At 54.6% G+C, this 11,283-nt stretch overlaps 2 protein-coding genes across 2 annotated transcripts in view; one reads left to right on the forward strand and one right to left on the reverse strand.

Annotated features, from left to right (window-relative positions):
• CIAO3 (cytosolic iron-sulfur assembly component 3) overlaps positions 1–6,702 on the forward strand; it is a 10,855-nt gene extending 4,153 nt beyond the window's left edge. The window contains exons 6-11 of the mRNA XM_031061067.1: positions 63–181; positions 1,426–1,555; positions 1,788–1,860; positions 3,552–3,686; positions 4,675–4,832; positions 5,499–6,702. Coding sequence (XP_030916927.1) covers positions 63–181; positions 1,426–1,555; positions 1,788–1,860; positions 3,552–3,686; positions 4,675–4,832; positions 5,499–5,737 — 854 coding nt within the window. The 3' untranslated portion in view covers positions 5,738–6,702. The remainder of the gene's footprint in view (positions 1–62; positions 182–1,425; positions 1,556–1,787; positions 1,861–3,551; positions 3,687–4,674; positions 4,833–5,498) is intronic.
• A 654-nt stretch (positions 6,703–7,356) lies between these two features.
• Positions 7,357–11,283, reverse strand: part of LOC102044410 (hydroxyacylglutathione hydrolase, mitochondrial) — an 11,317-nt gene continuing 7,390 nt past the window's right edge. Inside the window, exons 2-8 of the mRNA XM_031061104.1 lie at positions 11,062–11,126; positions 10,662–10,779; positions 10,101–10,209; positions 9,866–9,969; positions 9,533–9,634; positions 9,372–9,451; positions 7,357–8,629 (exon numbers count right to left, since the gene is read on the reverse strand). Of these exons, the coding sequence (XP_030916964.1) occupies positions 8,464–8,629; positions 9,372–9,451; positions 9,533–9,634; positions 9,866–9,969; positions 10,101–10,209; positions 10,662–10,779; positions 11,062–11,126 (744 nt within the window). The 3' untranslated portion in view covers positions 7,357–8,463. The remainder of the gene's footprint in view (positions 8,630–9,371; positions 9,452–9,532; positions 9,635–9,865; positions 9,970–10,100; positions 10,210–10,661; positions 10,780–11,061; positions 11,127–11,283) is intronic.

The raw sequence follows: 11,283 nt of genomic DNA on the forward strand, positions 1-11,283 counted from the left end.
ATGGGCAGAGTGAAGACCTGCTTCTTATTTTTTAATTAATTTGTTGATGATGTTCCTTGCAGGCTGGATCTGCTATGCAGAGAAAACCCACGGCAGCTTCATCATCCCCCACATCAGCACCACCAAATCCCCCCAGCAGGTCATGGGCTCCCTGGTCAAGGGCTACTTTGCAGAGCAGCAGGTACAGCTCTAAAAATGCTCTTCTTACTGCAGAACTCCTCCAATTCAACACTTCAGGCTGATTTTATATAAATTTGCTGTGTAATACACATGTAAGGGTCAATATTGCCTTGCCGAAGGCAGAAATCTTCCTCACTTCTGTCTTAGCTAATGAAAGTAATTAGGGTAGAACACTGAGCATGGGGTAATTAAATTAAACCCTCTGAATTATTTGGGAGAGCTGAGGAACCTTATTTTCAGTCTTTGTGCCATTGTTGTTTAAATTTGGTGAATCATTTCAAATAAGTGACCCAAGCCAAGGCTGCAGTGGGGGCTTAGGTGCACATCATGGCTTCTCCAAAAGGGATCCCTCATTCCCAGCCTCCTGTTCTGCTGCTGTCCTCAGGCTGGAACCTCTGGAATCTTCCCAGGGCGGAGCTGGAGATCCCCACAGCCAGCAAGGGGCTGCAGCACCCACTGGGATTTCCTGTGACACTTGCATGAGGCAGCTGCAGATTTGGGACAAAATTTGGCAATTTCTGGGAATATTTGGCACAAGGGACTGGAACAGTGGCCCAGGGTCAGTGACCTGATTGCTCAGCCTGTGTTTATTGCTTGGATGATCCTGAGGTTTTGTGGGATTCCAGATCAAGCCCTGAGGGGCTGAGCTTTGGGAGTAGGGAGGAAGTTGATTCCCTAATGCCTTAATTAGGGATTATTGGCTGCTCTGCCTGACCTTGGATCATTGCACCAGAGTGAGGGAAACTTCAGGAGCTGAAGGGAGCCTCAGGAGAGATGGAAAGAGATTATTCCCAAAGGCCTGGGGTGCCAGGACACAGGGAACGTGTGCACTCCCAGAGGGCAGGGCTGGATGGTGTTGGGAAGGAATTCCTCCCTGGGAGGGTGGGGAGGGGCTGGGATGGGATTCCCAGAGCAGCTGTGGCTGCCCCTGGATCCCTGGAATGCCCCAGGCCTGGCTGGACAGGGCTTGGGACAGTGGGAGGTGTTGGGGTTTAAGGCCCTTCCCACCCCAAACCATTCCAGGATTCCATGAAACCTCTGAAGCTCCATAACTGCTGACACTGCCTGCGGCTGAAATTGGCTTTAGGAGAGAAATCATTTCATTTACTCAGAAACATATAAACACACAAATTCTCATTCGTAGTGGGCGCCATTCCAGGCATTATTTCCCCCACTCTTTGCTCCTGGGATGCACTCCCTGGGGCCAGGGGGATTTGGGCTGCCCCAGCCTTGTCTCCCTTGCAGCACCTGCCCCCTGACAGGATCTACCACATCACTGTCATGCCCTGCTATGACAAAAAGCTGGAGGCCTCCAGGCCAGACTTCTTCAACCAGGAATACCAGACCAGGGATGTGGATTGTGTCATCACCACAGGTAAGCAGAGCCACAGGAGATTCCCAATTCCAGCAAATTCTGGGAGCCTTGCAGTGTTCCCTGGCTTCACTAACCCTTTGTCTCAGACAGAGGTTGCATATTGATCTGTATTTATATTTAATAGGGCAAATCATGCCCTGGTAAAATGCAGGTGCAGTTTAGGGACTGCTCTGTGGGGTTTGTTTGCCTGTATCCCAAAAATAAGAGCTCTTTGTGCCTGGTTCTGCCCTAGGAGAAGTGCTGAAGCTGCTGGAGCAAGAAGGAGTGTCCTTGTCAGATGTAGATCCTTCTCCCCTGGACACCATGTAAGAGCAAAATCCCATTTCAGTCATGTTCCTTTTCCTCCAGGATTTAGGGAGTTCAGAATTCCCTTTCCTCCAGGATTTAGGGAGTTCAGAATTCCCCTTTTCCCTGCTCCCTCTCCTCCAGGATTCAGAGAGTTCAGAATTCCCCTTTTCCTGCTGTCTTACACAAGTGTGTTTGCCCTTGATTTGGTTTCTTGTGTCACTTGAACCAGAACAATTGGGAGTTAAAATATTTCATGTACAGAATATGGTGAATTTCCACTGGACAATCACTCCAGCTCCTTTCATCCCACAAAAAGCTGCTGCAGGCTTTGGGAAGGACAAGAATCTGTCCCAGTGCTAAAAATTTCCTGAAGCAGAAGCTGTTGCTCCTCCTTAGCAGAGCCACTGCAAAGATCCCGGAATGAAAGCAGAAATAACAAATATTTAGGTCACCCAGTTAATCTGCAGGAGGCTGTTGGTGAAAAATGACATTTAGGACGTGTCAGATGGGACTGGGGTTATTGCAGTGAGGAGGAGCTTTTGCTCCAGGGCCAGCTACACATCTTGGGGTCTGGGCTGGGAGCAGGGCTGGCTCTGCACTGAACACCCAGAGCTGCTTCCCCTGTGCTTCAGGGCAGGGGAACATCCCAGAGCTCCTGGAACACCAGAGAGGTGCAGCAGCAGCACCTCCCCGAGTTATCCATCCATTCATGAGGATTAATTATAGAATCATGGAATGGTTTGGGTGGAAAGGACATGAAAACCCTCCAACACCTTCCACCATCCCAGGCTGCTCCTCCCTGAGTTATCCATCAATTAGTGAGGATTAATTAGAGAATCGTGGAATCCTGGAATGGTTTGGGTGGGGAGGACTTTAAAACCATCCAACCCCAACCCCTTCCACCATCCCAGGGTGCTCCTCCCTGAGTTATCCATCAGTTAGTGAGGATTAATTAGAGAATCATGGAATGGTTTGGGTGGAAAGGACTTAAAAACCATCCAACCCCAACACCTTCTGTAAGAGAACCAAATTACCCAAACACCCAGTCTAAACAACTGAATAACTATTCAGTGCAATACAACAACCTTCCACTTCCCCAGGCTGCTCCTCCCTGAGTTATGCATCAATTAATGATGATTAATTAGAGAATCCTGGAATGGTGTGAGTGGAAAGGACATGAAAACCGTTGAACCCCAACCCCTTCCACCATCCCAGGCTGCTCCAGGCTGTTCCTTCCTGAGTTATGCATCAATTAATGATGATTAATTAGAGAATCCTGGAATGGTTTGGGTGGGAAGGATTTGAAAACCATCCAACCCCAACACTTTCTGTAAGAAAACCAAATTCCCAAAACACCCCATGCAAACAACAACCTTCCACTGCCCCAGACTGCTCCAGGGTGTTCCTCCCTGAGTTATCCATCAATTAGTGAGGATTAATTAGAGAATCATGGAATCCTGGAATGGTTTGGGTGGGAAGGACTGTAAAACCATCCAAGCACTTTCCACCATCCCAAGCCCCTTTCAGCCTGTCCTGTGACACTTGCAGGCTCCAGGGACAGCCACATCCCCCGGCACGCCCCGTGCCGCCGTTCCCAGGACAAGGGGAGAGGCTGGAGCTCGGGGGGAGCTGCAGTTTGGCTGCTGGGGCAGCCCCGGGGCTGTGTGTGTGCCCCCCAAGGGCTGAGGTGCTGCTGCTGTGCCCCCAGGCTCCGCAGGGCTGCGGAGGAGCTGAGCTCGCACCGCGGCGGCGGCTCGGGCGGCTTCCTGGAGCACATCTTCATCCACGCTGCCCGGGAGCTCTTCGGCGTCCACGGGGCCTCCATCCACTACAGACCTCTCAAGTAAGGAGCTGCAATCCCACTGAGAACTCTGGATTTTCTCAAGAATTCTCTCCCTGTTGATAGGCTGAATTTTTGGGGTTTTTTTTTGTAATGTTCAAGTTCACGTCCAGGCTGAGACTGGCTGCTCCATCTCCCAGCTGCTCAGCAATAAATCAGCCAATATTAAATAAATCAGCCAATTCCAGGGAGAATTCCAGCCCCTTCCCCAGGCACACCCTGCAGTTTGGCCTGGTGGATTTTCCCACTGATAACTTCTAGAATAATTATAAAGTTTTAGAGTAATTGAGAAGGCAGAGCTCTGGTGGAGCTGGGATTCCTCACCTTGGATCAGGCCAATCAGGGAGATTTGTCCCTGATTATTGATCCCAAAAAACCTTGTGGGAGGGTTTTGGGGCTCTGTTTAACTGGAGTGAGACACAAAATAAATCACTGAGAGTTTGGGCATTGAGGCTCATCCACCTGAAATTCCTTCTGCCTTCCCAGCTCTAATTTAATGTATCCTTTGGAATTAATTATATCCCTAATGAGCAATTTTTATGTTTAGGATTCCCTGGTTTAAGAAGCAGAAAAAAACAGTCTCAAAAACTTGATAAAAATCAAATTACTTACGTTTTTTATCAGGACCTGGTATTCCTACTAACCTTAGAAATCTGGAATCCTCAGTCAGGGTTTGTTCCATGTGTTATGATCCAGCAGAAGTCAAAAATCCCCAACTGATGCTGGCTGAAGGAACTCAGGTCTGTCAGGAGGGGCTCCCTGGGCTGAGCTTTTCAGGCTTTGTCCAGCACAGGTGTCCTCCTGCAAACTCTGCTCAGGTGCCTCCAGCAATCCTGGAAGGTTCTGGAAGGAATTCCTTCCTGTTTTCCTTGGATGGCCCAGAACTGGGACAGCTCTTCAGTGAGACTCACAAAGCATTTGGGTTTTGCTCTTTGAAGCTTAAAATAGAAACTGATCTGGAGAAACCACTTGCTGTGCTCTGCTCCCTCAGGAACAAGGACTTCCAGGAGGTGACCCTGGAGAGGGATGGGCAGGTCCTGCTCCACTTTGCTCTGGCCTATGGGTTCAGGAACATCCAGAACCTGGTGCAGAAGCTGAAGAGAGGGAAGTGCCCCTATCACTACGTGGAGGTCATGGCCTGTCCCTCAGGTGAGGCTGCTCCAAATCCAGCCTGGGGGAGCTCCAGGGCGTTCCAGACAGGAGAAAAGGGAGATTTCTCACCCCCTTGGGCTGTGACAGCCACACCAGCACAGCTGGGAGGGGGGGATTTTCCAATAATTCCTCAGCATTTAAAGAATTGCAGCTGAATTCCATCACACAACATTTGCATCATTCATTCATTAATTGCTTTTAAGGAGGATTTCCTGAGCTCTGGTACCTGGGGGGATTTTTCCTCTGAAATTGCCCAGACCTGATCATCACACGTACAGAAAATGCTGCTGTGGAGGAATATTTAATATTTGATTCCATTTTCCTTGTGCTGCTGCTGGCTCCCGTGGGAGCAGGGGAATTCATCCCAGAACTCATCCCAGGCACTTCTCCCTTTCCTGCAAGGCTGGGCTCACCTGGGCTGGGCTCAGGCTCCCTCCTGGGGGCAGGAGATAAGAGATAAGAGCTGGCAGAGCCCCAGCTGGAGCCAGCCCACATCTCCCTGCTGCTGGCAGATAACTGGGAGGGAACCTCCATCCCTGGGGTGTTTTCATCCCTGCAGCTGGTTGCAGGAGCAGGATAAATGACCTGGAATTTCTGAGGATGTTTTCCCAGCTGAAGTTACTGAAGTTATTAATCTTTTTTTTTCTTTTTTTTTTTCCCCAGGCCTGGAGGAGCGAGGAGGGCAGATCAAACTGGAGGGGGAATCCAGCAAGGAGGAGCTGCAGCAGGTGGAGAGGTTGTATGAATCGCTGAGGGCTGAGAGCCCAGAGGAGAACCAGGCAGTGAGGGAGCTCTATGAGCACTGGCTGGGGGGCTGGGGCTCAGAGAGGGCCCTGCAGGTGCTGCACACACAGTACCACGCTGTGGAGAGAGCCAGCTCTGCCCTCAGCATCAAATGGTGAGAGCTGCCCTGCCCAGGAGACCCTCAGTGCCTTCTGAACTCCACTGCTGATCCTCCAGGGACTCTGTGCAGCTCCTGCCTCTGGGAGAGGGCCTGGCACTGCTCAATCCTCCAGCTGGAGGGGATGGGATGGGAATAAACCCCAAAGTCTGAGGGGATGGGAATAAACCCCAAATCTGCCTCTGGGAAAGGGCCTGGCACTGCTTATTCCTCCAGCTGGAGGGGATGGGAATAAACCCCAAATCTGCCTCTGGGAAAGGGCCTGGCACTGCTCAATCCTCCAGCTGGAGGTGAGGTGATGGGAATAAACCCCAAATCTGACAGGGACACAGCTGGCAGGAGAGGCAGACACACGTCCCAGGCTGATGGGACAGCCCCAGAGCTGAGGAGCTCAAGGACTGAGAGCTCAGCTCCAGGCTGAGCTTTGTGCCACAGCCCAATATTGCTCCCCCAGGCCTTGCTGGGTTGTCACAGCACTCAGATGTGTGCCTGCCCCTGCTGGAACAGCCTCATGCCATTAGAAATGGTCTCCTGAGGCCTGGAGCTCTCCCCATCACTGCCTGCAGTGCCCCCAGAGAGGGGATCCAAAGCCTGGGATCATCCCTGGGGCTGCAGAGGGACTGGAGTGAATGCTGGACAAAACCAGTGTGATTCCTTTTCCTTAAATTAGAATAATTTACACCAGGGCAGTTCCTTCTCTGTGTCTTCTTCCTAAGCACTCAGCAGGGAGTGACAGAATTGTCCCACTGACCCACCCTCAGCAGCCACTTCCTGAGGGATAATATCCCTAAATCCAGGCAAAGCAGGCACGTACTGCTGGATAACATCCTGGAATTACCACAGAATAATCCCTGACCTTGGGGCTGGCAGGAACCAGAGCCTCCTCTGCACTTTGTTCCAATGAATCCACAGAGCAAATGGTGAATTTTCATGTTTTTAATTAAAAGCTTTCCTTTCCATTTTCCAGCTGTTGCTGAATATTCATGACCTCACAGTGTTCTAAGGCATCAACCCCTCCCCTCCTTCCTGAGGAGCAAATTGGTGCTTCCAGAGAGTTCCCTTTGCCATGCAGGGATTTGGCTGAAGCAGGGAATGGCCAGGGAGGGGCTCCAGGCTGGACTCAGCACATCAGCCCAGAAATGCACAAAATTCAGTGAGGCTGCATTGGCTGGGAATGAAATGCCCAGGGCTCTGCCCTTGGTCACTTCCCCAGTCCCCAACACACACACAGAGGTCACAGGGCCACCCTGGGCTCCCTGGCTGGCACCAGGACAGCTGGAATTTGTCCCAGTTTGGGGTGTGGAGCAGGCTCAGGGCTGGTTCACACCCACAGGGGCATCCCTGCCCCAAGGATAAATAAAATCCCAAAGGGGACATCCACAATGCAGCATTTCATGGGAACTGAGGGATGCAGGCCGTGGTACCAAGGGAGCTTTGGCAGCTGCATAAATCCTTCCCCTTCATGCAAAGTAAATCCAAACTATAACTTAATAAAAGGGAAAAAAAAAACCAAAACAAAATAAACAAAAAAAAACCCCAAAAAACAAAACAAAAAACAAAAACAAAACAAAAAAACCCCACACAAAACAAACAAAAAAACCCCACACACACAAAAAAAAAAAACACAAAAAAACCAACCCAACTTGGTTTGTAGCACAGGAAAAAGCCCCAAACCAGACTCCAGTGGCAACAAAGAAATTCACAGTCCACACATGAAAATCCCTGAAATCAGCTCTGCCCCAGTGCTGGGAGCTGCCATCAAACGCTCGTTTTCTTCACAAAAATAAAAAAGGAATGACTTCACTGGTGTGAAGTGCCTCCCCACAGCTGCAAATAAAACTCTGCTCCTTTCTCAGACTCAAAAATAAATAAAACACAGCCCTGATTTTGCAGAAAGTGAAGGCTGGGCAGGCCTGGGAGCCCCAGCTGCTCCCTGGCTCTGGCAAGGCAATGTCCATGGAGTTGGCACCGAGTGTTTTCCAGGTTTTCTCTTGGAAAAAGCAAAAAGCAAAAAGGGATGCCTGGCTGGACTTTGTTCCTGGCTGCCTAAACTCTGTCCCACCCTGGGAAATCCCTCCTGGGGCTGACCCTGCTCCACATGGACATCCCACAGGGGCCAAGGGCTCCCCAAGGCAGCCACTGGGCCACAAATCCCTGTGGGAGCTGCTGGAAAATAGGGCAAATGGGGGGGAACCCACCCAAACCCTGCTGTGATGGGGGATTTGTCAGCTCAGGGCTGGAGCTGGGTGGGTTCTGGTGCCACCAGTCACATCCCAGTGTCCCATGGGGGGGATCCAAGTGTCCATCAGCCAGGACACTGGGGCAGGGCCAGGCAGGGCCAGGAGGGCTCCCAGGAGTCCCAGAGCCATCACAGCAGCCCTGGACTGGGATGCAGGGCAGGCAGGGCAGCCTGGGGCTCCGTGGGGCACAGCACCACAGTCCTGAGCACCCCTGGCTCCTTCCATGGCAGCTCCCCAAAACTGGCACTGTCCCCTGCTCCAAGCCTGACCCTCTGCCAGCACCCCAGCCCCAAGGGGGGTCCCACAGCCTGGGATCCCCCCAAAGAGATCCAGGAGCTGCACAGGAACCCCAGGAGCCAGGGGGGAGCAGAGCAGAGCAGAGCAGCCTCACACAAGCAGCTTAAAGACAAAATCCAGCCCCAAAATCCAGCTGGGAGCCAATCCGAGCTGTGCCCAGCCAGGAGGGAGCCCTGGCACCTCGGGGGTGTCACTTCTTCTCCAGGAAGGGCCCAAAGAGCCCCCAGTCGAAGGCCAGCATGGCCTGGGGGTTGGGCCTCTCCTTGGGCTTCTTGAAGTTGTCCCTGTGGGAGCGCAGAGCCCTCAGCACCTCCACGGGGTCTGTCCTGCCCGTGAACCTCTGCACGGCCTCCTCCCTGCAAGGGGACAGCCCTGAGAGCCTGGGGACACAGGGGACACACCCTGGGCTGGGATGGACACTGGGCACTGCCACCCTGTGCTGGCCCTGCTGGGGCACACGGTGGCTCTGGGGTGACCCCATGTCCGGGCAGCCTCCCCTGGCCCCGGGCTGGGATTTCCCAGCAGGGTTTTGGGAGCAGGGATGGATGGTGCAGGAGAGTTTTGGGAGCAGGGATGGATGGTTCAGGAGGGTTTGGGAGCAGGGATGGATGGTTCAGGAGGGTTTTGGGAGCAGCTTTGGGCAGGAGCCCAGCAGTGCTTACGTGAGCCGCAGGAAGGGGTTGTACAGGAACTCCTCCTGCAGCGTGGATGGCACCGTGGGCAGGTCCTCATCATCCCTCTGCTGCCAGGGGAACAGAGGTGTCCAAATCCCACTGCCATCCCACACCCTGGCCCCCCTGGCACAGGGGGCACTGCCACTTACTTTGGCCCACGCCAGCTTCTCCTTCACCACTTCATTCTCTGGCTCCACCTGGGCCGGGCTGGGGTTGGTCAGGAGGGTTTTGGGAGCAGGGATGGATGGTTCAGGAGGGTTTTGGGAGCAGGGATGGATGGTTCAGGAGGGTTTGGGAGCAGGGATGGATGGTTCAGGAGGGTTTTGGGAGCAGGGATGGATGGTTCAGGAGGGTTTGGGAGCAGGGATGGATGGTTCAGGAGGGTTTTGGGAGCAGCTTTGGGCAGGAGCCCAGCAGTGCTTACGTGAGCCGCAGGAAGGGGTTGTACAGGAACTCCTCCTGCAGCGTGGATGGCACCGTGGGCAGGTCCTCATCATCCCTCTGCTGCCAGGGGAACAGAGGTGTCCAAATCCCACTGCCATCCCACACCCTGGCCCCCCTGGCACAGGGGGCACTGCCACTTACTTTGGCCCACGCCAGCTTCTCCTTCACCACTTCATTCTCTGGCTCCACCTTCAAGGCGAATTTGAGGTTTCTGACGGTGCATTCGTGGCCACAGAAAACTTTCTGCAGGAGCAGCGGGCATCAGACCTGCTCCCAGGGCAGGTCCCAGCCCCGGATCCTGCCCTGAGCCCCAGATCCCTGCCCTGAGCCCCAGATCCCCCATCCAGCCCAGGATCTCTGTCCCAGCCCAGGATCCCTGTCCCAGCCCCAGATCCCTGTCCCAGCCCAGGATCCCTGCCCTGAGCCCCCTCCCAGCCCCAGGAGCCCCCCAGGCTGGGAGGGAAGGGCCCTCACCGTGTCCTTGGGCAGGGTGCCCAGGATCTGGGTGAGGTTGGTGTGCATCTGCTCCGCTGTGCCCTCGAAGAACTGCCCGCAGCCCCCCACGAACAGGGTGTCACCTGTGGGACAGGGGTGGGCACCGAGGGACCCCAGGCATGGGGGTGCCAGGGTCACCCCAGCAGTGCTGAGTGTGGGGACAGGCGGCACATAGGGAGCGTGTCCCCAAAAGCCACGGGGGGCACGTGGGTACCTGAGAAAAGAGCTGGAGCATCCGGGGAATCGTCCTCCCACATGAAGTAGCACATGTGGCCCGAGGTGTGGCACGGCGTGAAGAGACACCTCACCCTGATGGTCCCAAACTGGGGGGACAGAGGGTCAGGGTCCCCCTGAGGGGAACAAACAGACCCCCCAGACCTCCCCACGCCTGCCTGGGGCCCAGCAGCTCACAGATCTGATGGGGCTTTGGGTGGGTCCAGCTGTGTCAGCTCATTTGGGACCCAGGGAGCCTCCAGCACAACCCCAAACAGGCTGGGACTGGGATGAGCTTCCTGGAATCTGAGGGGCCACATCTGCACCCACCCCAGGACACCAAGAGCTGAGCACGGCCCAACAGCAGCAACCCCACTGGGGACCACTGGGGACAGGGTGACCATCCCACTCTGCTCTCCACTGGGGACAGGGTGACCATCCCACTGGGGACAGGGTGACCATCCCAATGCACTCCCCACTGGCCCCCATGGGGACGCCCCTCAGCAGCAGGAGCCCTGTGTGGGTGTCCCCAGCCTGGTGTCCCCAGCCCTGCAGCTCTCACCGCGAGCTCCTGGCCGTGGCTGACCCTGTGGGTGAGGGCCCCGATGCGCTCGTCAGCCCCGAACACCTGCAGGCCTGGCAGCAGCTGGGCCAGCTCCTCATTGCCCCTGGCGTGGTCCCTAGGGCAGAGCAGGGAGTGGGACTGGGAATGGGGCTGGGAATGGGATCAGGACTGGAATTGGGATTGGGACTGGGATCAGGACTGGGAATGGGTTTGGGATTGGGAATGGGAGCGGCAGTGGGAATGGGTTTGGGACTGGGAATGGGAGTAGGATTGGGAGTGGCACTGGGATCAGGACTGGAACTGGGATTAGGAATGGGAATGGGACTGGGATCAGGAATGGGAGTGGAATCGGGATTGGGAACGGGCACCGTCCCCATGGGGACACAGCCACACCTACCAGTGGTGGTGGGTGGTGAGGATGGCCCTGAGCACCACGTCCTCTTTCTTGATGATCTCCAGCAGCTGCAAGGGACCAGAGCAGCGGTGAGAGGGCAGGGGAGGTGACACACCCCCACACCGTGACCTGTCCCCTGTGCCACCAGGCAGGGCAATCCCCCAAAACACCCCCCGAGGGTGGGACAAAGGTGTGACCCCGCCTGGAGCAGGGCGATGGCACCAC

The sequence above is a fragment of the Geospiza fortis genome, unplaced genomic scaffold (genome assembly GCF_000277835.1).
Source record: "Geospiza fortis unplaced genomic scaffold, GeoFor_1.0 scaffold213, whole genome shotgun sequence".
Classification (NCBI taxonomy): domain Eukaryota; kingdom Metazoa; phylum Chordata; class Aves; order Passeriformes; family Thraupidae; genus Geospiza; species Geospiza fortis.